Source organism: Stegastes partitus, unplaced genomic scaffold, assembly GCF_000690725.1.
Source record: "Stegastes partitus isolate 25-593 unplaced genomic scaffold, Stegastes_partitus-1.0.2 Scaffold1616, whole genome shotgun sequence".
NCBI lineage: Eukaryota > Metazoa > Chordata > Actinopteri > Pomacentridae > Stegastes > Stegastes partitus.
In genome coordinates, this window is record NW_007579347.1 from 1 (window position 1) to 24,592 (window position 24,592).

Consider the following 24,592-nt stretch of genomic DNA (forward strand, 5'->3'; position numbering starts at 1 on the left):
TCATTTTTTGTCTATGGTGGATTAATATTTTCATCTATTTTATTTTATTTAGTTTAATTTAATTTAATATTATTTTATTTCACTGTATTTTTTTAGCCTATTGTGTAGTTTTAGAGTGTGGTGTAATTGCGTGCCGCCGTGGTAAATTACTGATTGTAGGACAAGTTGCCCCTCAAGGATAATAAAGATTATCTTGAACCTATTTATTAATGTGCATATTTATTGAATACATGAGTTTTTTCTTTCTTTATTGACTAGGCTGAGCGCCGACAGCCCGTTTCACGCAGAGCACAGCTGGGAGCAGGACAAAAACATCAAGAAGGGGAAGATCCAGTTTGGCCGCTGTTACCCGGGTCTGTCTGAGGGAGCTTTAACCTTCATGAAGAACAGCCTGAACAACAAATCCTGGTGAGTGTCTTTCCTAAAACCGCACCAGAGATTACTGCCATGAGAAGCTGTATCAGTGAAACAGTCTAATTTTGTTCTGACGTGTTGAATCCGTGCAGGGGCAGACCGACGGCGGCCGAGTGTCTCCAGAACCCCTGGCTGCGAGCCCACCGAGCCCCACACAAAGCCCGACACTCCAAAGTGTGTTTCTCCACGGACAAACTGAAAGCTTACCTCAAGCAGAAGGAGGAGAAACGAGACCAGGTGCGCATCAAAGTCCAGGGTCCCTTCTTCCAGTAAACGGATCTTTTCTAAATAACATGCAGCTTTACGACAGGGTCCGTCCGTTCAAAACGAATCAGCGCCTCCAACCTGAGCCCTCAGAAATCATCTGATTTTATCTACCGTAACTTTAATATATATATAATGAAACCATGCAAACTTTTACTGTCGTGTTTCTGTTTTAACATAGAAGGAATCATATGAACCTGGTAAACTTTAGCTAAAAATGAGAATATTCCATGTTCCTACCGACCACCTGTCACACAGAGTTTGTTCAAAATGCACTTTTTAAAGTTTTCTGTGGTGAATGATCAGAAAACAGAAACACATCCAGAGTACTGATGATTGTTGCTGTGAAAGTTATAAAAAAACTACCAAAAATCAGATTTACTCTTGAGATTGTGACACCTGGATGGATGTAAAAGTGGTTTGGTGTCGGTTTTTAACAGAACGTAAATGTGTTGTGCATCCAAAAACGTCACGTGTTTATCTGCTGCACTGATGAGACTCAGAAATGATGGAAAAAGTCAATTTAAAAGTGTGAAATTTCAACCTACTTCTGTGTATTTTAAGAGCCTGTAACTCTGAAAATATTCAGAGTATATAAATAAAACTTTGCATGGTTTCATTAAACATACTGAAGTTATTGTACATAAACAATGAACTGATTTGGTTGATGTTTCATAGAAGGACCCAACATGTCCGCTGTGTGTGTTTTCTGTCAGGTCAGATTTATAAAACATTTGTTGGTGAACCCTGATTTTTAAAGCTGTGATGCGTCTTAATGAGTTTTAAAGTGTACGTAGACGTTAGCTCCAGAGTGTGCATCGTTTTTGTGCTTCATACGGAAACACATCAGGGATAAATCTTTGTCTAAGCATGAATCCTAAAGTTCTGACGTTAGAAGCTTTTATTTTACGCGTTTGGCCTTAAAGTCAGACTGTGTTCTGCTCTGCCACCCATAGATGAGCATTTTTATTTCAGACTTTACATGAAGTGCCTTCAGATTGTATAAATGGGATTAAGCTTGTAGGTTTTATTAGACGCTTCAGAGTTTCATATCAGTGAGATGCAGAACCGACCGACCTTGTGAATGACATATTTATTAAAAGACAAAGAAGTGTTCAGTCGCTCTTTATTCTGTCTCATTTGTGTACAAACGTGCATAAACAACATAACAAACTGAATATATGACATGAGTTTATCTCAGACATCCTTCGTGTGATCTTTGGGTCTCATGCAGCCCATTTTTAAACACACAGATTTCATCCTACATATAAATCAGTGTACTTTATGCTAACAAATAGAATTTAACTAAACACTGAATACAACAGTTTCTACCTATTTTGTGCTGTTCCTCTTTCATTCAGCTCCAAACTTGAGCTTCTAAAGTCCAAATGCAGCTGGATTTGGCAGATTGAAACACCAGCTGAGCAAAACCGGCACAAATGTTTGGTTTAAACGTATCGCTCCTACATGTCGATTTTTTTACTAAATCTAACACAAACCCTCGTTCAAAGAACAAAAACGGTCCCCTCGCTCCTATCTGTGCTTCAGAACTGTACCGAGCAAACCTCTGACCGTAAGAAGCAGGAGGTGAAAAGGAAAAAAACGAGCTTTTCTCCAGAAGGTCGGTTTATTTCTGGTGTGTTTCTCAGTCAGTGACGACGTTGGTTCAGATCAGAATCTTTCGGCTCTTCTGTCCAGCAGCAGAAAGTCTTCTCTTCCTCCTATGATTTGGCCTCCTGAACTTTTTGGATTTCCTTCAGACAGAGAAAGAGAGAGACGTGGTGAATATTTCCAACAGCTGTGTTTGTCTGGAGTGTTTGTCAGCAGCGTTTTACTCACTTCATTGAGGATTTCTTTCAGCTCCTCGTAAGCCCTCTCTAAGTCATCGTTGATGATAACAACGTCGAACACTCCGGGCTCCTTGCCTGCAGATCAGGATTTAATCAGCTGAAGTGGTTCGTCTTTGTTTCAGCGTCATGTCGCAGCAGAGGTACTTACTGAGCTCCATGTCGATGCGAGCCGCCTCCAGACGCTTCTGTAAACTCTCCTCTGTCTCCGTCTGTCGGTCCCTCAGACGCTTTTCCTGAAGAAAAAAAAAAAAAGACATTGCCTTTGTTATACTTGTCATCTGCCTCATGGAATAAAAAAAAGAAGAGCTGCTGCATAATAAAAGCATCACTGCTGCTATTTAATACAGGAAGAACAGAGCAAAAAGCTAAATTATAAATATCATTAATTAGCACATTTGCACAAGCACAAACTGAGGTTAATCAATAAAAAAAAATCTGAAAAGTGTGGAAACAGAAAAATTGCAGCAATTTTTTCCCGCAAAATGTACAGATTAATTTATTACAATTTTAATTTAATTAAAAAACCATTTCCTTGTATTGATAAAAGCATTCTGTAGTAATAAATGAGCTCTTTTGTTTAATACTATAACTGGACTTTCCTATAATGTACAGTATTTATATAGTGTTGCTGCTGTAATCAATAATCCATTTCACTTTGGTTTAAATTATAACGTTTTCCTCACTACTGTGAATTGCAGCCATATGCCATAAAAATATATTATTTTTTATCATATTTAAAGCAGGAAAAAATATATAATTATTTTACAAATATTTTCCATTATTTGATGTTAAAAAAATAAGTATATTAAGGATTTCTTAAATGGTAAATAATTTATTTAAATGTTATTTTATTAGTTTTATTTAACAGATCGTCTCTGTTTGGCCTGTTTTTAGATATTATGTGCAATTTAACCAAAATTATAAATAATGTCCATATAAAAAATCTGTATTTATCATTAGTAATTAATTTTTTTTTTACAATGTGCAACCATTACCATTGTTTTCTGCATTTAAATCTGCAAAAATCGTAACTTTTTTAATAGATATTTGATGTTTTTTGTTTTGCTTTGGGTTGTTTTTTCAGTTTTTAATTAATTATTTTTTGACAGTGTGCTAACGTTAAGCCACTGGTGTAAACTGTGCTTTGTGAACTCTTGATTCTTGTTTCTGGCTCCAAAACAACATGAGATTTTTACTCTATTTAACTGCGTTTTGGGGGGAAACAAAGCTGTAAACAACAGTGATTTCTATCGTGTGAGACATTCACCAGGATCTCCATGGATGGGGGCTGGATGGAGATGTAGATGGGGTTCAGGTCGGTCTCTTTGATCCTCCTCACCCCCTGGATGTCCACGTCCAGGATGCAGATCAGGTTCTGGGCTTGTACGTCCTCTATGGCGGCTTTGCTGAAAAAAGAAAAAAGATGGACGGTGGTTCTGGATGTGTAATCGTGCAACTTTGTGCTTCTCACATGTACTGACTGAGGTAAGAGGATCTCTGCATTGATCCGAGCTGTAGTGAGCGTTATCTTCAGAATAAGAGGCAGAGATTAAACGTGACACACAAGGTGCTGAGCTGTACTGCTGCTCTTTTTGACCTAATAGAGGTTAAAGCTCCATCTGTCACCAGACTATTATATTTATCCTCCTGATCCGTGTTGTGCGGCCCGAGGGCACGAGGCAGCAGCTTTATTGAATTAAGTTCAACCACGATGATGCTCTTCTGGTTTACGGCTGCAGAAGCTTCAAAAAATGGCATTTAGGCAACTGAAAGTTTAAATTAAAACCTTCAAATGCTCTCTAGGGAAGTTTGTTAAAGCTAATCAAGAAGATTTAAGAAATAAATTTGAGTTAATCGACAAATGCATGCATATAATTTTTTTTTAATGGTTTTTTTTTTTACCTTGTTCCATAAAAGTTGCCAGAAAACTCGGCGTTCTCGATGAACTCTCCGTTGTCGATGCCCTCCTGCATGGCCTCTCTCGTTGTGAAGTGGTAATCTGCAGGAAGCAACGTTTAGAATGAATCTAGCTCCGACAGGAAAACCATAAAAGCAACACAAATCAGTGGACAGCTTCCTCCAGTTTGGTTTTAAACTGTGATCACAACTCTGATTGCAGCAAATCCACACACAAAGCACCACAATCTAAACCCTGTGCTGCTAAAGAAGAATGCAGTCTTTGTGTTTGGGAAGCACATGCAAAGATTAGAAATGGTTTTCTGTGAGAAGGCATGTTGTGTGTTTTTTTTATGGATGTCATTAGCAGAGCACATTATGTTGCCCATACCCGATCCATAGGCCCAAACCTTCCAAACATCAAAAACCTTCTGGGGGATCTAAAAACAGTTTCAGAAGCCAAACACGTTACTAGCACTAGCGCTAATGGCCACTGTGATAGCATACAATCATTAGCATGACAACATGAAGGAGCCGGCTGCACTGAACTCACAATTTGAAGGCGAACGTTGGACAGAAAGTGACTGTAAACAAATAGATAATAAGCCGGAAAATAGGGCCTGGATGGGTTTTAAACGGCACTCAGGACAAAACCGCAGCAGATGAAATGTTTCTGTGCAAACTCGGAACCTCGTTACGGCCCAAAGTGAGCGCAATTTCTTCTCGTTTTTACTCAAATGACGGGACACATTTTGGATCAGTGAAGAATATATTCAGCATTTAATTAAAGGAACGCGGCTGCAGCGTCCCTAAAGGATCCTGTGAATGCCACAACAAACGAAAGAAAAGCTGCACTTGTTAAATCTTCCTCCCGTGTCGCTAATGGTTGGATGCAACAAAAAAAAAAAACAGCCACGAGAAGAAAAGAGGTTTGAATGTGTAAAAAGAAAAAGGAAGAAGTCGGGACCAGAGAAGGGAATCGCTAGCGAGGCATCACAGGGGGCTATTTTCAAAAGCTTTTTACTCCAAAGTGTAAACTGTCAGATCTCGATTCCTGAAATCTTTGTGCTTTTTAGTCTCATTTTTTGTTTGTTTTTCTTTGTATTGTTTTGTCACATGATTAGCTTCCTACGAAAATTCAATGCCAGGATGATGAAAGTAACCCCCATCCCTCTAAAAAAAAAAAAAGAAAAAATACTCAGGAATCACACTGAGGTCACCTTCGTCTGTGGGTTCTGATTCGTTTGGGCACGAAAATGAGGTGGACATTTCTAAGTCTTCAGAGGATAAGACGTCTGCTACGGGCAGTAAAGTAGCCCCCAGAAGCATGGGGAGCTTGTTCAGCCCTATGGAGGGGAAAAAAAAAAGGGACAACAAGAGGTTTATCCCTTTGTGTATGAAGGGAGCTAAACAGGGGGACAAAAACCAGCTGTGCAGTTCACTTGGGAGTAAGAAGTGTCTGGACTGAGCAGGTCGGGGAAACCAGGGGTGGAGACAGAAAGCAGAGAAGTTTCCTGCTTTACAAAATGCACTTTTATGGCAATTCTGTGGGTTAAAATCTAAAATAAAAAAGCTCCAAAGCTGCTGCCCCACTTGTGCAGAAGCTAAAACAGTCAGCGCTGAGCTTCTACCTTTGCCGTCTTCCTCCCCCGGCCGAGGGTTCCTCGTCGTATCTGCAACGAGAGGATTTCAGTCATTAAAAACCAGGCAGGAGTAACGAAGTCATGTGGAACAGAGATGCAGCAGGTCTCGGCTTTACGAGATTTACTGGAGCGGCACGACAAACCCGCTGCCGCCCCGTGCCAAAGTCGTCCTACTTCCTGGTCAGACGGGACGTCGTGCCGGAAGTTAATCGGCTGCTGCCTGGCACAGAAACCTACGTGACACGCTGAAGCCGAAGATGCCTTCGTGCTCCTTCATCAGCCTCTTCATCAGGGTGCTCTTCCCGGCGCCGGAGGGGCCGCTCAGCACCACGGGCCTCGGTCCTGACATGCTTCCTTCTGGACACGGGGACAGAGAGAGGTCAAAGGTCTGCAGGGTTCTGGTGATGGTTCTCTGTGGGTTCTACTGAACACTGACCTGGAACACTTTCTAAATCTACATGTTGCTGTTAGGCACTGAAACACCAAGACGAGTCCCATGTTCCTCTGAAAGCAGGATAAAGTTCTCTAAGGCCTTTATAAAAACGTTCCTCTTCAATTTTTTTCTAAATGTTGCTCATTATGAAACATTGTGGGAACATTTTGTGGAACAATGTGTTCCCTCAATAACATCCTCAGAGTATTGCGTACATTTGTTTTTTTTATGTCGCATTGCAGGAACGTTCTGTCTTCTGAGGCCTCGAGAACATCCCGAAAACATTTTTTGAATGTTGGTTTGAGGACGTTCTTCCTTTTCTTTCATCTCATCCTCTGAATGTTCCAATTAAAACGTTCTATTTCAGATAGATTTTGGATATTTAGGGAAATTCAAGGTATCCACAAGAAAACCAACGAGCAACGAAACGTGCAAATCGTGCCTAAATTGCTGATATTTACAGTAAAGATGCAAATTGTTTGACGTATGCAGAAAAAGAGGCACAAAATTGTTGATATTTACAGTAAAAAAATGTTTGTAAGACAGTCTAAAAGCAGAACTAATAAGCATAAATGGATGTGCTTGGATTATTGGTTTTATTGTTCTATTATTTAGTGAACTTTTAACCTCATAGGAGCTTTATTTAAACTGAGACCTGTAGGTAAAACACTCTGATTATTGTTTTCTCTGGAACATTATTAGAACTTGTGGCTAATGTGACTTAAATGTTCCCAGAATCAGATTAAAATCAGATCAAGTTGAGTCCCATCATCATACTTTTTGAGCAGCATGGCTCCTAAACGCTGAGCTGTGGCGTCCATCAGGTGTCTTCGATCCATTTCTTCCTATGAATCGCTCCCCGGCGCTGGCAGAGCTGCCGTCTATCCTATTAACCGGTCTAAGACTAATCCTCTGATCCCAGCTCCTCTTTACACTGCGCAGGAAACATCCCAGCCGGCCTCCGGAGGGCTGAACCGGGCCTCTGCTCTCATATTATTGTGCTTTTTTCTAATCTAGTCCACTAATAATTAATTGACACTGAGAGTTTTCTGTCCTTTAATTTTAAAAGGCGTCCTAATTGCCGGCCGGCTGGACAGCCGCAGGCCGCAGGTTAAGAACGGCCGTTAATGAAGTCGTGACGGGTCAGTCGGAGGGATTAATTGGATGTGGGCCAGGACAGGTGACCCATTTACCTGCTGAGAAGGTTTCATTAATTCATTTAGGTTCCTCATTAACACAATTACCAAACAGCACAGCGCTCACATAACAACTTACTCAACTCACTGTGATTATTACACACTTTAACTGGAACATTTACTCGACTTTACTTCTCATTTATGATGCAAATGTTGTGGTTTTTTTACTCCCCTACACCTATCTGACAGCTACAGGTATGAATCTGTTTGTTACAGAATCAATAATCAGATTTTTAGCCTTTTTAAAGTTGCTCACATGTAAATGCATCAACACCAAAAACCCACTCATGTAACATCAATAATAAAACTATGAAAGGATCCAATCAGGTAAATCCCAAGCAGGTAATATAACAGTTTATCAGGATATTGGTTTTAATAGCATCATAAAATCTCAGCTGATTAATATTCATCTCTTTAGTTTTTTATACAGATCAGCCGGTGCAGGTGCAGAAACAAAGCATCTGAGCAGCAAATGCAAATGAATCCTGCATGAAAACAAAACCAAACCTGCCTCTTAGTGGATGTGCAGCTGGACTTTTATGAACAAACAGCTCAGATTTTCCAGTAAATATTCCAGCTTACCTTCAGTGCCGCCGCCTGTGAGCCGCAGAGACGTTCGGTAACAGATGATTCTTCTGCCGAGCTTCTTAATGGACTCGATGACAGTGTTTGCGTCCCACTGATTCACTGTCGCTCTGAATTACCTCCACCTCCTCTCAGCCCCCCGCCGACCAATCACACGGCCGCACGCCGGCTTTGTTTTTAACCGCCTGGTCCGCACGGGTCACGACTCCAACAGGCCGCGAGAAGAAGTGATTTCCATAAACTAATGATGGATTTATTTATGTTTAGAGCACCAGACTCTCACCTGGGTTTGGGTTTTTTGCAAGAAGGGGGAAGAGGGGATGTATGTAAATATTAGCAATGTTTACTGGTGTGATTAGGACAAGTTAAAGAAAACCTGCATGGAAGTTTCACTACTTTACTGAGCTGGAGAACCTAGAGTCCATTGAGCAGCAAACTCAAGACATTTAGGAGGTTTGACGCCTTGCTTGAGGGCACAGAAGTACTAGAATCGCTCTGCTGTGTTTGTTTCAACACCAGCACGAAAAAACTTCATCACAGAGCAACTTTAGTTCACATTATCCTGCGAATAACTTTAATAAACTGCACATAGTTGCTGTTTCTCTGCGTGGTTCCAGCATCAGGGTCGGAGTTTAAGCGCTCAGAATAGCAGGGTTTAGTGTGTTTCAACTCCGTGCGATGGGCTCGGCCGGCCTAATCCCGCAGCGACCCACTTCTTAAAGGGCAAACGCACCACGTAGAGTCGTCACAACAGAGCCCACAGGTGGTAATTCACAGACGCCACAGCCTTCAGACACACGTTTTTTTTTATTTATTGTAGTAACGCTGATAAAATTAGATTTAATGCTCCTATACAAAGAAACACGTCAATGACGGAGACAAAAAAAATGTGTGATTACTGTGAATGTTTCCAACCTACGAGAGCTAAACGAATAATTCATGATCTAAGTAAAGACGAACTCTGTACAGTCGGCCTGTCCTGCTAGTCAACGTCACACACACACACACACACACACACACACACACACACAGCACTCCAAACATACACACACACAAAACTATGTACATGTGCTTTGCAGTTCAGTTTAAATTCCACTATTTTCCCCCCATAAAACAGACAAAAAAAAGGATTAGAAAACCGATAAATATAGTCCCAAAGCGTGTCCCTCTGCTTGTGTGCCTGAGCTCTGAGTTTCCTCTGATCCGGCTGATAGTGCAGCAGGAGGCCGGGTTCTGTACAGGCAGGAGGAGGAGGAGGAGGAGGACCAGGAGGAAGCAGAAGGTGTGAGGACCAAGGTGAGGGAGGTGCACGGCAGACCAGCTGCCCGCACATCCACTCCCCGGTTTGGCTAAAGCCGAGTCACAGGTAAACCCGCCTCAGGTCTCCAGGTGAGGTGATGGTGTTGCACTGGGGACACAACTTCTTGGCTCCCTGGAAAAGCAAAAAAAAAAAATCCAGACCGTGTATCAGAACCTTTTTCACGTCGTTTTTAATGCCCGTTTTTGAATCAGACTATTTACCAGCGTCCGAAGCCAACACTCCTCGCAGTGGACGTGCCAGCACTGGATGGAGGTGAGCGGAGTCGTGTAGGTGTCCTGCAAGCACAAGAAACACAGGTGAGCTCCTACCTGCAGTACCGCCGGCTGCCACTAGATGTCCACATACAGCTACGACTGGAGCATTAACAGCAGGAGACGCTTTTATTAAATCAACTTCTTTGAAGCCTTTTCAGCAGCGGGAAGCTTCAGCTGTTTAGTCTGTTTTCACACCAGACTGTAGTAGTTTTATTATTTCAGCAGCTCTTTATGTGAGTCAGATTAATGCAGAGTCCATCACAGTAACACATCTGGTTCTTGCCTAGTTTAGACAAATGTAGCATCAGTTGGTGGATTTATTTGTGCACAGATTGAGTTGGAAACAGCTTCTTCTTCTTCACAGAGACATTCTCAATGTGTGATTTGGCTTTTTGGTGCATTTTAGGGCCGATAGTTCAAGAAGCACAACAGGTATCACAGCCGACATGAGAGAGATGAGCATCAAGTGACGAGTGTTGATTATTTTAAAATCATGCATCAGTTCATCATTTGCTCTATGAAATATGAAAAAAAAAAAGAGAAAATCATCCGTTTTTATTATTATTTTGAAGAACTTTACAAATCTGTTGATTTTGCTCAATTAATCATCCAAAAAAAAATCTTATAAAAAGAAGAAAAGCAGCAAATTGTCACGTCTGAGAGGCTGGACTCATCAAATGTGAGGCAGCTTTGCTTAATAAATGATTAAATAATTAACTTTTTAAATGCTGTCGATTCATTTTCTGCAGGTCGAGTAAATAATTAGCTGACTAAATATTACAGAACTACACAGAAATAGTTTGCAGCACTTTCCTCCTCCAATCAAATGTTCCTAATCGATTGATATCTAAAGAAATAAATTTAAAAAAAACAAGATGTACATGTTTTTAATGGCTTTTTGCTGCTCTGAATGGTTTTAATAGATCATATTTATGGAATATTTACAATAAAAGAAAAAGATTTTGCCTGATTTAGCATTTTAATCTATTTTATTTTGCTTTAAATTTCACTAATTTCATCCCGTCTTGATGTTTTGCACATCATTTTGCTCGTCTGACAACATGTGCAGGGTTTTTGTACATTTTTTAAACTGTGCAACATAAATAAATTTGATTTGACTTGATAGTTGTTTTAATCATTACCGTTTGGTTGAACTAAATCCTCAGATGTTTATATATTAGAGAGAAAAAAGCAGCAGATGAACATATAAACATGAAGATCAGGATATCATCATAAACAGTGAATATTATATTTATATTCTGCTGAAAGTTTGTGACCAGTAAAGCAGATTTATTATCCAGAGCATGAGCGGTAACAGTTTGTGCGTCTCTGTTGTGCGTCTCTCTGCTCGGCTGATTTGATTTCACACTCACCATGCAGATGAGGCATTTAAATCTGTCTCCTTTAGACAGCTGTTTCTCCAAATCTCGTATCCGAGCTTTAAGTGCATCCAGCGTCGTCGGCGTGGAGTCCTCCGAGAGCCTGGACGCGCACACACACACACACACACACACACACACACACACACACACGGGGGAGAGGGGGGAGAGGCGCGAGAGGCGCCCACACGCCGAGAGTCATTTATAAATCGAAGACAGATTAAATTATTCGCTGGCCAACACGGACACTGAGCATGAAATTTAGCAGCAATCACATCGGCCACATTCGCCGTCTCATTTATCATCGGTGGAGGAGGAGGAGGAGGAGGAGGAAGAGGAAGAGGAGGAGGAGGAGGGTGTCAGGTCCTCACAGAGATAGACACACACACACACACATAAGTACAGATGTGCAAACGGACATTAAGTGTGGATGAAGACGCCGGCAGTGACCCTGACGGAGAGCTTCAGGCGAAGCAGGGAGTTTAAACTAAACACGGGAATAAATACACTCAGATTACACAAAGCTCACCTGTTTGATACCCAGAAAATATTCCAGTTATTACCCAGAGGGATTATTTAGGCTGATCCTCTAATGTATTCACACCCTCCCATTAAAGAAGGAAAACAAACAGCTGTCAGTGGAATAAGTTGACAAAAGTAATAATAAATAAACATGTAATGAAAATCATGACGTTGATTTTAAATTGTGGTTCAACATAAAAATAAAATAAAACAAAATAAAATAAACTAGTATGATGGGACCCGTATTTAGTTGAACAACCTTTAAGCCAATCAGATGTTTCCTGTAACTCTCAGTCAGACGTGTGCACCTGTTGACAGGTATTCTGGTTCCACTGCTCATCAGCACAGTGCTCTCATTTGTCTGGGACATTTTTAGTTTTTTTAAAAATTATTCTTTTCAACCGCAATTCAAAAACAATGTCTTATTTCACTAAAGTATAATTTAGCAAATTTTTATTTATTATTACTTTTTTCAGTTTCTCGTTATTTGAGTGTGAATTTTGCCTTTTCTTTAATGGAACGAATACATTTGAGGACGACTGTACCTCCCGAGTCCAGATTACACCCCCACATTCAGACACTCACACTATTTAACCATAAGGTGTTGGTTCAATACACAGTTTTAATCACTCAAATGCAAACTGATGCACAATGAGCAGAACAAAGGATGTGATTTGTACAAATAATCGCTCTCTGAATTTATCAAAAAGACAAATAAATATCATCGCAACAAGACTCACCACCTTCTAAAAGTTAACCGACAAACTGCTTCAGTTTTCTTTGACAATAATCTGATATTTAATCTCAAACTCAACTGTAAAACTGCACAGATTCAAACAGATTAAACTAGATTAAAACACAATTTGCCACAAAATGTTCTGATTATTTACACGATGCTTTAGTTTTGCTTCGGTTTAATTGCGGTGCTTCATCCAAAAGTTATTTGAATCATCACAGGACTCAATATTCTGCTCACAGACGTCCATATTCTAGAAAGTTTAATCTTCTGTCAGTTCTGTTCGACAGCATTGTGATTTTTTTTATAACGTCAGCCGCTACAGAAACTTTCAGAAACTTGGTAAAGAAAAAAAAAACCTTTTTGAGGCACAAAACCTGTGAATAGATTTTCATATTTCTACTATAATTATGAGGCAGCATCATTTTACCAACAACCCTGATGTGATCAGATAATAAGCAGTGGTCCTCCTCATAGTGAAACAGCTTAAAAGAAACCTTTGTGTGTTTTTGTTGCCTCCAGACGTGATGCTGATCTTCTATGTTGCAGTTAATTTTAAACTTGTGCTGATTCAGGAAACCTTTGACACTGAAATACAGGTTTAAGGGTTGAATATGAACCAGAACACTGTTTATTCTGGGTTATGACTCGTCCTGGGCTTCCTTTATGGCCTCTTATACCTGAGTACAGTTTGGTGGAGGTTTCATTTTGCCGGCTACACCTGTGATGGTTACACTTCCTGAGCTCTGATTGGCTGATGCTTTGATGCTCTGTTGTCCAGATGCATGCTGGGAAAATAAACACTCCTCATCTTTCCTCCATCAACCTAAAACTTTGATGCAAAACTTTAATGTAAAATCTCAGCAGCTGGAGTTTGTTGGAGTTTTTAAAAAGGCATAAATCTGATAAGAAAGGATTTTAGTTTGGATTTTACCAGTTTGTTGAATTGTTTGAGATGCAGAAACCCAAACGCATAAAAAAATGTCAACATTTTGAACCGTTTGATGAGAAAATACGACTGTTTTGCTTTTACAAGGTGAGATTTTTTTATGCAAAACAATCAGATGCTCGAGAGGTTCCCTCTGAAAAGAAACAGAAAATAATTCATCCATCGTACAGAAAGATTACTATTAATTAGAGCAAAGCTTCCTACTTTTATTTTTTAAGTTTTACAGCCTTTTTAGTTGCTGTAATCTGTAAATAAATCTTTTAATTAATACTGAAACACTAACTTACGAGTCTATGTCGGTGTTCTTGCAGGTTTTGGGGAGTCCGGCTGAGCTGCCGTCCTGCTTCTCTCCGCTGCTGGTGGACGGACTCCCTGAGTAAACAAACAAACAAACAAACAGATAAACAATTACACAAACCAAAACCTTCACAATCATTATGAGGAACCTCTTTGCTTTCCTGCTGAACTCACCATCGTTTGACCACTTGGAGAAATCTGGATTTACTCTGGAATCAGGTAACAAGCTGCTGCTGCTGCTGCTGCTGGAGGAAACCATCAAATCACACATTTAAAAGCCAGAAACAGTGACAGGAAATAAGAAAAGCGTTTTTATATCCAGCTGACTACTGGATGTGTTTTGGTTTTCTTACGTACTTGACTGTCGTCTCCTTTGAACTTTCTCCTGAACAGGGAATCACATCCGTCTCTGTGTATCTGTGAAGTCAAGTCAGGAAAAACCAACAGCAGGCAGCAGATCGATCCAAGTCGTCTGAGAAATGTGTTCATTTGCTAAAACTACAGGCGTTTAAACTTCCTCCAAGTTAAAGACCTTTTGGATTATCTGCCAGCTTAAGCTTTCTTGAATTAATAAACTTGACTTCTCGTCTTTAAGGATACTGCGCCCGGCCGTACTCCAGAGTGTCGTCTCCGTCCACGTCCAGGTCTGCGTCGCTGTCTCGGCACTCCTTAGAGGTCGTGCTCACCAGCATGGCACCTGAGGAGACATTTAATATGAAGACCGGGTCTGAACGATGCATCGGTTCAACGTTGTGATCGCAGAACGTTCAGTAAAGCAAATGAACTCAAACATGTCGTGCTACAATAAAAAAAACCTGCAGCGTTCTCATTTTCCAGCAAGAGAAGTCTGTTTGTTGGAACATAATTTAGGCTTTTATTTAAATTTTATTCACAGGACGGTGAGTTTATCCACATTCAGGCTGCACGTGTTCACAGAAAAACGCTACAGAAGGAAGATCTGAGTGCAAAAAGAAATGCAATATCTGAAATATTTCAGCTACAGGGAACGAGGATGTCGACAACAAAACACGAGCAACACAATTAATCAGTGTGACCATTTGAATCATCTGCACGGTGCAAAGATTTTTAAAAATTAATTGATTAAATTAATCTTTCATGCAGATGCACTTCCCTAAAAAAATCTGTTAAATAATTCAAGAGCAAATCATTCTTTCCAAGTAGTTATTGGAGTCATGTGGTGCAAATTTCTGTATTTTTTTCAGTATATATTGTAGAAAAACTACATATTTTGGGTTCTAATATTGTGCAGCCTCAACAGAAAGCCTGTTTTTTTTAAACTACTCAGTGATAAGAAGAAGAAAAAAAAAGAGCAAAGCAAAGACAATATATTATAACTGTAACTTCCTGCTTTATGTCACCTTTTTAATTGTATAATAATCTAATGCTTTCTGTTTCTTTAACACTTTGTCTCGATGCGTTTCATGTTTTACGTCCAGCGCTCTGAAATGTCGTGCTGCCGAAATGCGCTTTACAAATAAACTTTCCTCGCCTCACCTTATTTCTAAGGTCAAAAATAAATAAATCTCATCATCTTTCCAGCTCCCTGCGTCTCCCGTCAGTCAGAGAGAACCCGGTTTGCAGGTCAGAGCTTCTCCTCGGCTACGGGAAGCGTTTAATCTGACCTCCGGGGCTTCCTGCTCGGCTGTAATCTGGACTGAAAAGTTCAGCGCTTCCTCAGCTGCCACTCAGTCGCATCATTCACCCTCCGCTGGGCCACATCCTGCACCGGCGCTCACCTTTGAAGCCTAAAGACGTCATCTGGATCCTCCTCCTCTCGTTCCACTCGTCCTCCAGCGGCACCAGGTCGGCCGAGGATTCCTAACAGAAAACACAAGCTGTGAGCCGAAGCCTGAAGCTGCTCATCTGATGCTGGGTTGTTGTGGGTTTTTTTTCCACATGGACACACAGGAAGCTGACAGCGATCCTGATGCTCCGTGAACAAAACCAGTCAACGAGCAGTCGCATTGTTCATCTCCGATTACAGTAGAAATGTCAGAGAAACAAATCCCTTCGTACCTGTCCGTCCTCCTGTTTCCTCCTCTTCAGCTTCCCGATCCTGACTGGAAACACACAGAAGAGAGACAAGATGGAAACACAGACTTTGGGTTCATTTGTGTTCATGCAAACAGGATTCTCGGTGCATCAAAAACAAAGCAGCTGAATCAGGAGAAGTCTCAGCGAATTCTCTGAAAACTTGACTTGGATCTCTTTCTTCATTCGCAGCTTCTTATTGTGCAAACAGACGAATATTTCAGCTCTACTGAGTCTCTTTTTAGAGTCAAATTGGACAAAGACGTGAAGCAAACAGCTCTATTCAACCATATTGGAGCCACACAGTCTGTTGGCATTAATGAAGAACTGAATATTTTGTGACAGTTTGTCCTGTAACTTTAAAGAAGGTTTATTTGATCTGTGACAGGTTTTTCTCTCTCTGACGTCGAGGAACTGATTTGTTTCGTCTGTCAGCTTAGAAAAAGTTCCTCTGCTGCCGTAGGAATGTGTGTCAGCTGCATTGTGGTTGATTAATTTGCTAAAATTCAACGTGAAAGCGTGAAACCTGCTGCGTTAAATTAACTGAACTTGACTTAATATAAACTTAAGACACTGTTAGATGAAACAGTCAGCTGGACTTGCTTTGCTTTTATATTTTCTTAGTCATATTGAGAATTTACGGCCTAATAAATAAATTAAATCAGCACCAAGTCAACCTGTGAAGCTGCTCCTGAGACGAAACATGAATCTGAAGGCGTACAGACTGAATTCAGTGCTTAGAATTGTTTCGATTTTTATAAAAACGAGGACCAAGATTTGACTAAAAGGCAGCAGAGAATAGATAGATTTTCTTATTTGCCTTTAACACTTGTTATTGTGTTAAATAACATCCAGATTATAAATGAAGACGAACTCTAAAGTCTGACAATGCAAGCCGACTTCTTCTCCAGTCGGAGGTCAGCTCACAAACCGAACAGCGTCCACGGAAACAAGCTCCCACTGAAGACTCCTGTTGCAACAGATAATGGATGGATGGATGTGTTTAATTTAGAATCCCTTAGATTTAGATTTCTATATTTACTGCCTGTCTTGTTGTTGTTGTGTATCGGTCTCATTCACCACCTCGTATATGTGTGTGAGTGTGTGTGTGTGTGTGTGTGTGTGTGTGTGAGCAGACTTGGCAATAAAAAGCTCTCTGACTCTTTCAGGACAGATGTGTTCGTGTCGGTGCAGCTGTTTGCAGCTCCGGCTGTGAGACGCTGAACTCATCCCGTCACGTCAGCGCCTCCCCTCTCTGGACATATAAAAGTCAACACGGCAGAACACACACTGCGACCCGACTCGCTGCAGATCGCATGAGGGGACATTAAGTTTTAGGGCCTCCGAGGAGGAGGAGGAGGAGGAGGAGGAGGAGGAGAGCTGCTGACCCCAGAGCCGGCGACATAATGAGGGTTAAAGAGACGGCCAGAGATGAGGGAGAGCTCATCAAACGGAGGAGGGAGGTTGATTAATCAGCAGCACCTCCTCCTGCGCCCCCGACTCGCTGCTTTCTCCTCCCTGACGTGTATTTAGAAGCTCATTATGCCGGCCGGCTATAAGGCCCAATAAAGGCTAACAGAGCTCGACAGCGCTGGCAGTTTGAGGAGCCGCGGCATCTCGGAGGAGATAATAACGGAGACAGGAAGTCAGGACGCTGTGAGCGTCCGCAGAACTCTGTCACGTCGCTTTGAACTGTCACAAGGAGAACTTTTTACTGGTGAACACGCTCATCAGACAGATACGGTGGAAATGCTGCAGTTTTAAAACTTAAAGGGTTCGTTTATGAACAGTTACTCATTTTATTAATGGATTAAACATAATCTACTGATGTTTTTCATGTGCAATATTTCATTATAATGTAAACTATATACCTGCAGGAGTCACAGCTGAAACAACAGAAGCTTATATCTCAGCAATAAGATCAATATAAGTTGCAATCTTACTTCTTTTTATTACTTTGTGCAAAATTGTTTCACTTTTTTGTGTTCTATTTTATTTTTCTGTGCAATATTTTAATGTTATAAACAGTTTTTCCACGTTTGTGTACAACATGCCAGTGCAATGTGCAGTATTTCATCATCATGTGTAAAATATTTATACGTTGCTGCTTCACTGTCGTTGGCGGTTTCTATTCTTTTACAGCTTTATTTTTATTTTTACTATTATACATACTGCATTTCTCACGTCATCTAATTTTGTGTTCGGAGCAACATCTGGCAGAAGAACGATCCTTCAGTGTTAATACATTAACAGCATGTACGATATGACTTCACTACTTCAGAGTCACTGACAGCATTACTTCATGCTTTTCTATTCCAGTCGTATTTTAATATATTTGTATTTTTCTTAATGCATCTGTGTCTTATTGCTTTACTATCAGCTGATGCATTTATTCTCCTGTTATGTCAGTTTTTATTCAGCAACATCTGGCACAAGAATTTTCTTTTTCTTTGGGATTAATAAACGGTATTGAACTATTCACAAAAACACATTTTGTTAATCTGTTGAGGTTCACTCTAAAGAGTAATTAAAGGAACTTATTTCCAACACTGATGAGTTGCAAAACAAATATTCAAATTTAAACTATTTAAGCAGCAAATACTATTTAACTGGGTTGATATAATAATGTTGCATCAACTAAATGCTCATTTTTGCGTTAGTTGATCCAAAATACATTCAAATCAAGTTACACTATAAAAGAACTTTTAAAAAACTCTTTAAAAACTGTGATTTATGAACTATTTCAGATCCTTTTGTGCCAAACTGTTGCCTGATTAAAGTCTAAACGTCACAAATAAATCTATTTTTACAAGTTAGTCCGTGTGCAGACGACTGTTTTGAATCTTTTGGTTGACAAGCTGTAAAACTAAATCCATTAACTGGTATTTCATCTTTCTCCAGGTTTAGATCAGTCCGACAGAGATTAATAAAACAACTTTTTAATAATAATCTACTGACATTTACAGCTACACGTCTGGAAAGAAAAAACAAATGTCATGTCAATAAATATCTTTTTTTAACAGTTTATCATCCCAAAGTGTCTTAGAGGTGAGTCATAAAGCATCATGCTGCTGTTTCATACTTCATTTAATGTTAAACTAGTAGTTATAACTTATGAACACTTTAGAAAAAGTGGCAAACATGAAATATTAATCTAATAATAATCTAAATTATATGTGATAACTGATGTTAAATGAATGTTTTGCACAGGATACATCAATAAAAACCTGTTTTTTCTGCTTATTTTTTCAGTTTTGTGACTTAACAGCTGAAATAATTCATTTTACAGTAAAATATTGTTGATTAACTTTAGAACTGATAAATTGAGTGATGGTTCCTGGATGAAAATCAAGTTTTTGTAATGGAAAAAAAAAGTAAAATCAGCAACGTGTCTGCGCTGGGTTTCATCAAAGTGACCCCATCCTGTGTTAAACCTGCATTAAAGCAGCAAACATCAGTTCACATCCAGGATTTTGATCTAAACACGAGGAACAGAAGGAACAAAACAGTGCTTCTGGGTGTTTCTTACCAGCTTGTGTGCAGTCTAGGTGGGCTCCTGCGCTGTGGGGGCGTAATGGGGCGGATTTGACGTAGCACCTGCACCAGCAGAGGTCATCGACTGTTAACATATCAAAGGTCAGAGTTGAGAGGTTAATAGCTCCTCTGCTCGTGTGGGCGCTAGGCCGGCGAGGTGGTGGTGGGTGGTGTGGGAACGCTGGTGCTGAGGGAGGGTTCGGACCAAACACAGGACTGAGCGCATGAACAAAAGGATGGTTTAAAAAAAAAAAAAAAGAAGCTCTTAAAGCCACTTTAATGCAGCGCTGAGACAAAAAAAAAAACGACAAACTGACTCAGCAGCAATGAAACACAACATGTAGTCGGCGCTGCATGCATCAACCCACCGTTCAGTCTGGTGTGTCTGTTGGCCCGCACACGGAGGAACGTCTGCAACAAACACAAACATCAAACTTTGTTTAATCTGGATTCCTGCTAGAAGAACTGAGCAGCAGCAGAAACACTCTGGAGTGTTTGTGGTGACAAAAACAGACATTTTTTTCTTGTTTGCTTGAGATAATATCAATCAAACTGAAGCTGAGTGGATGTGACTGAGTAGAAATGACATAAAAACAGAGATAATTTAAGTTTGATTGATATTGTTGCAGGTAGACGATGGATGGTGGGTTTCCTGGAGGTTTGTGAACATGGAGTTATCTGAACTCTTCACTTGCAGCTTCAAAATCTGGCTGTAGAGCAACTTAAAGCTCAACCCCTCACACTTCTTGTTGTATTTTGCACCTTATTTTTCTAACAGCGTCGTTCTGCTTCTCTGTTTACGTCACAGCATCTTCTGAATGTTTGTGCATGACGCTGTTTTACTTACTCGAGGTTTAATGTACAGTTTGGGCCTTTTCAGACGTGTTATACGTAACAAATCTTTGCAGAAACATGAGTCGACACTTTCAGATGTACAGAAAGGAGTGCAGGTCTGAACGGGGATTTTTGTGATGTCTTTTTTACTGCACCAGTTCCACGGTCTTGACTTCTGCTCAACCTGTTGGTCTGAAGCGAGGTTCTGAGGTTCTGATCAACTCCAGGCTGTGATTCTGGTGAGTCACCGGCACCACACGGGGAACAAACAAGTTTATGACGATGCAAACTTGTTTTAACGAACTAAATGAGCAGAACCAGCGCTCACATTCGGTGCGACTTCGTGCAAACTTTACGTCCAAATATGCGCCAATAAAAGTGAGACAATTTGGATTTGAGCTGCAGTATGAACCTGACAAATTGTCTCGTTCTAAAAACTATGTGTTGCAGAGAGTTGTGTTGTCTTTTTTCCTGCAACGTCCTAATTATAATACAACCTTCCAATAATTGAAGATGCGCCGTTACAAGCGTATCTGATTAACAACCGACTGTCTCAATGCACTAAACGCACATAATTTGGCATCAACAGTCTGCAAAATTCTAAATATGCACAAATGTCAGTGAGTGTTTTTGGATTTTATCTGCATGCATGTATCCAGATTTAAACATTATGTGTTGCAGTCGTGCTTTTTTTAAAACATGTCCTCATTGTAATACAACCTTTGAGGTAAACAAATGCACTATTTAACGCATTAAATGAGCAGAACCAGCACTCCAATCAAAAGCGACTTCTTGCTAAATTTACGTACAGAATGCACAAATAAAATTGGATCTTATCTGCAGTATGAACCTGACTAACAAGCTAGTTTTAAATATAATGTATTGCAGCTGAATTATGATTTTTTGTGTTATTGTAATGCCTTATTAGAACACAGCCTTCCAGTTTAGCCAATAGCAGCTTCCTGTGTACAAATTGCACAAATATCGGTGATTCTTTAGGATTTTATCTGCAGCAGGAACCTGACGAATCATGTGCATAATATTTAGTTTTAAATATTGCAGAGATATATAAGTTGTTGTTTTTTTTTAAATGCATGTGTCTTAATTATAATAGAACCTTCCAGATGCACCGTTACAAGCTTGCAAGACGTTTCTAACTACTGTTAACTGTTTTAATTCACTAAAGGAACAGAAGCAGCACGACCACCTACAAAATTAGCGAGCAAATGTCTGAGTCATTTGGGTTTTTATCAGCTGTATGAGCCTGAAAAATCCTCTAATTTTTAAAAAATGTGAGTTGCATTTGAGTTATTCTGTTTTAATTCTGCAAAATCTTAATTATAGAACAACCTTCAAGTTCAACTAATGCAGTTTCCTGCTTTTACACTGTAAACCGGTGATGCTGCACGACGCTGTTGCCTCCATATCATCTAGTTTTAGTTCACTTTCATGATCCAGAGTACAAATCCTGGTGTTGGCAGCAGGTGATGGAGCAACATTCTGGAATATTCTGGCTGTTTTCTGGTATTTTTATTGATTTTACAACTTGAGACGAAGGAATTCGTTGCACAACTACTGTAGTTTCTGCTCACTGTCAAACCTGAACGTGTTGTGGTTGAGTTAATTTGTTTTAATTCTGTAATATCTTAATTACAATCCAACTTTACAGTTAAACAAATGCACTGTTTGTATCTTTGCTGCTCATCTTTAAGAGAAATCTGAGCACCAGCAGAAATACGCACACATGTACAATCTAGCTGCTCTGTAAATCTATAAAACCCTCGATAATCTGACGCTGGTTTGGTTCCGTCTCCTACCTGGTACCGGTCGGAGTGGGCCTCCTCAGCCGGTCGAGGAGGCAAAGACGGAGAACCTCCTTCACGCTTGATATGCAGAGAAAGCGACAAAGACTGGAGAAAAGAAAACAAGTCAAAGGCAGGACGACGGCGACGGTTTGACTGAACGTGAGGAAGAGTTAGGAACCGTGTTTACCTTCGGAGTCCGTATGAGGAGGTCGTGCTGCAGCGCAGAACCACTGAAGAGAGAACAGGTGACAGAACACAGGAGGTTAATAGAAAACCACACTGCAACGTTTCCCAATGTTCTGAGAAAGTTCTACTAATGTTTTCAGCAGGAAGTTTTGTTTCAGTTCCCACAATGTTCTTCTCAAAGGTCAGAAGACTAAAGATGTTCTAAAAACGATGACGTAAATAAACTGTTGCTCCCTAAAATCCTCAAAGCTCAATGTCACACTGACAACATTCTTCCTCAGGAGAACATTGTGGTAACGTTGTTGTGTTCCCTCAACAACATCCCTAAAACATCCACAGAACGGCCAGAATGTTCTCAATGCAACATTCGGAAAACATTTTCAAGATGTTATCGAGGCCTCAAATGACAGACCGGTCTTGATAAAACGTTCTTGTACCACAATATATTAACAAAGGTAGAACGTTTAGCCTGTAATATTCTGAGGATGTTTTGGGGATGTTGTTGTTGAGAAAGTTCTGCTCTAAAACGTTCCCACAACGATGACAAAAGAAGGACATTCTCAATGAAACATTCGAAAGACGTTATGGAGACCTCACATGACGAAGAGAACATTTTATCCTTTAACATCCTTATGATGGGATGTGTTCAGACAGAACGTTTTACCTTTGTACTAAATTATAGAACGTTCTGCTATAAAACATTTCCACAACGATAACAGAGGAAGGATGTTCTCAATGCAACATTCATAAAACGTTTTAAGAGGAACAGTCAGCGAACTAAAACAGGACAAACGAAGGATGTCGTCAATGCAACATCTGGAAAACGTTCTCCATTCCTCTGAACGTTTGTTTTTTACAAATATAACATTCAGAAAATGTTTTCAGAACGCTGCCTTTAAGAGGAACGTTCAGGAAAGTAAAATAAAAAACATTACTTGAACTTTGCGGAAGTTTCTCAGAACGTTTTCAGAACCACAGACTCCTCGCTGTGGGGTTTTCCAATCAAACACAACCGATGTCGTCTTTTAAATGACGCCTCATGAACAACTTTCTGCTTTTGTCTCGTCTGGCTTCGTATCCGAGTCTCCGTGTAACCTCGTTGTGCCGCCTCTCGCTCCACGTCTGTCACCCGGACGCTGCAGACTCACACATGCACGACGTCCCCGCGGGCCGACTTCAATTTGAAACCATTACTGTCCACGGAGCGGCTCTTAAGCAGATTTGGAGCGTAATGTCTTTATTGGAGGAATCATTCTTGGGGTCTAAGCAGCAGGTAATCTGTGTGTGTGTGTGCGCTCCGTGTTCGTGTTTCGCCATTAGCAGGACATTATCCCGCCCCGCTGTACGAGTTGTCGCCTCGAGGCCGCGGGCTGCGATATGAAATATGTAGGGAACAATGAGGCGGCTTGTAAACACCGTGCACAGGTGATGGAAGACGCCGCCTGAGGACAGACGAAGCCTCCGGACGCAAAATCTGTCGACATTAATTATCACCTGGGAGCTGAGCGGAAGAGGAAGTCTGCAAAAATGACAAATGGGCGAAGAGACGGAGCGAAAACTTGAAGGAAATCAGATGTTTTGTGGTGAAAACTTGCTACCTGATGTGCAGCTGGGCCAGCTTGGTGAGCTCCTGCTCCATGTGCTCCTGCAGCTCTCCTGGTCGCAGCATGGCCTGGCACACCGGACACACCGGGGCCTGGGCGTCGTACAGAGCCTTCACTTTGCCTGCAGAGACAGACGGAGGAGACGTTAGAGGACAGAAGGTGCAAATCGGACAAGATTTCTCTCAGAGGTCTGAAGAGAAACGACGTCGTGGGCTTCCAGAAAACACACGAGCCTCCCTCCTTCAGCTAAAGCTTTAAAAGGCCAGAAACTTTATTAGTCAGTCATGCAGGAGTGATTTTTTTCCCCCTTTTAAACTTTTGTAGATTGCATTTATTTCAGGTACTTCCTGAAAAATCCACACAACTCTCTGAACACAGAGTTTAGGCGGTTGGTGGAAGCAGCAGCTCTGCAGAACTGCTGCACGTTTAATTCTTATTTCTGTGCTCAGTTACATCCACAGGCCTGCAGCTGTTGTGCATTACATATATATATATATATACATATATATATATATATATATACATGCACCACGTGACTGCATGTGTTTGTGTCGCCTCAACAAGCAGTGAACAGCTTTATGAGAGGACGTTATGTGATGAGGAGGCTGCATACATATTATCTATGAATCACAGAGACCTAAACAGAGGTATGATGCTGATTTGTTGTGCCCTAAAGACACAAAACAGTCAAAAAAAATCGCCAAAACAAACTTTAAAGATTCATGACAAAAACACTGGACGTCTTTGATTGATGTCTAAGAGTACATGTGTGGAAATCTTGATTTTTTAAAAATAAAATTCAGCAACTTTTTGATCAATGTTAAGAGTTCAGTCAGTA

At 40.5% G+C, this 24,592-nt stretch overlaps 2 protein-coding genes and 1 long non-coding RNA gene across 3 annotated transcripts in view; 1 reads left to right on the forward strand and 2 right to left on the reverse strand.

Moving 5' to 3' along the window:
- Positions 1–240: 240 nt before the first annotated feature.
- On the forward strand, positions 241–1,799 carry LOC103371597 (uncharacterized). The gene is made up of 2 exons (XR_520951.1): positions 241–408; positions 507–1,799. It is a non-coding gene; the product is annotated as an uncharacterized LOC103371597 (long non-coding RNA).
- Positions 1,800–2,399: 600 nt separating this feature from the next.
- guk1b (guanylate kinase 1b) lies at positions 2,400–6,416 on the reverse strand. The gene is made up of 7 exons (XM_008300967.1): positions 6,305–6,416; positions 6,056–6,097; positions 4,431–4,527; positions 3,796–3,934; positions 2,677–2,761; positions 2,518–2,603; positions 2,400–2,432 (listed from the first exon to the last, which is right to left on the reverse strand). The coding sequence occupies exons 1-7, from the start codon at positions 6,414–6,416 to the stop codon at positions 2,400–2,402; spliced, it is 594 nt and encodes a 197-aa protein (XP_008299189.1).
- Positions 6,417–9,641: 3,225 nt separating this feature from the next.
- Positions 9,642–24,592, reverse strand: part of LOC103371595 (E3 ubiquitin-protein ligase RNF220-like) — a 40,449-nt gene continuing 25,498 nt past the window's right edge. Inside the window, exons 2-14 of the mRNA XM_008300966.1 lie at positions 23,749–23,875; positions 22,152–22,194; positions 21,977–22,069; positions 19,694–19,736; positions 15,777–15,820; positions 15,497–15,578; positions 14,340–14,436; positions 14,097–14,156; positions 13,914–13,981; positions 13,730–13,814; positions 11,230–11,338; positions 9,803–9,877; positions 9,642–9,713 (exon numbers count right to left, since the gene is read on the reverse strand). Coding sequence (XP_008299188.1) covers positions 9,642–9,713; positions 9,803–9,877; positions 11,230–11,338; positions 13,730–13,814; positions 13,914–13,981; positions 14,097–14,156; positions 14,340–14,436; positions 15,497–15,578; positions 15,777–15,820; positions 19,694–19,736; positions 21,977–22,069; positions 22,152–22,194; positions 23,749–23,875 — 998 coding nt within the window. The remainder of the gene's footprint in view (positions 9,714–9,802; positions 9,878–11,229; positions 11,339–13,729; positions 13,815–13,913; positions 13,982–14,096; positions 14,157–14,339; positions 14,437–15,496; positions 15,579–15,776; positions 15,821–19,693; positions 19,737–21,976; positions 22,070–22,151; positions 22,195–23,748; positions 23,876–24,592) is intronic.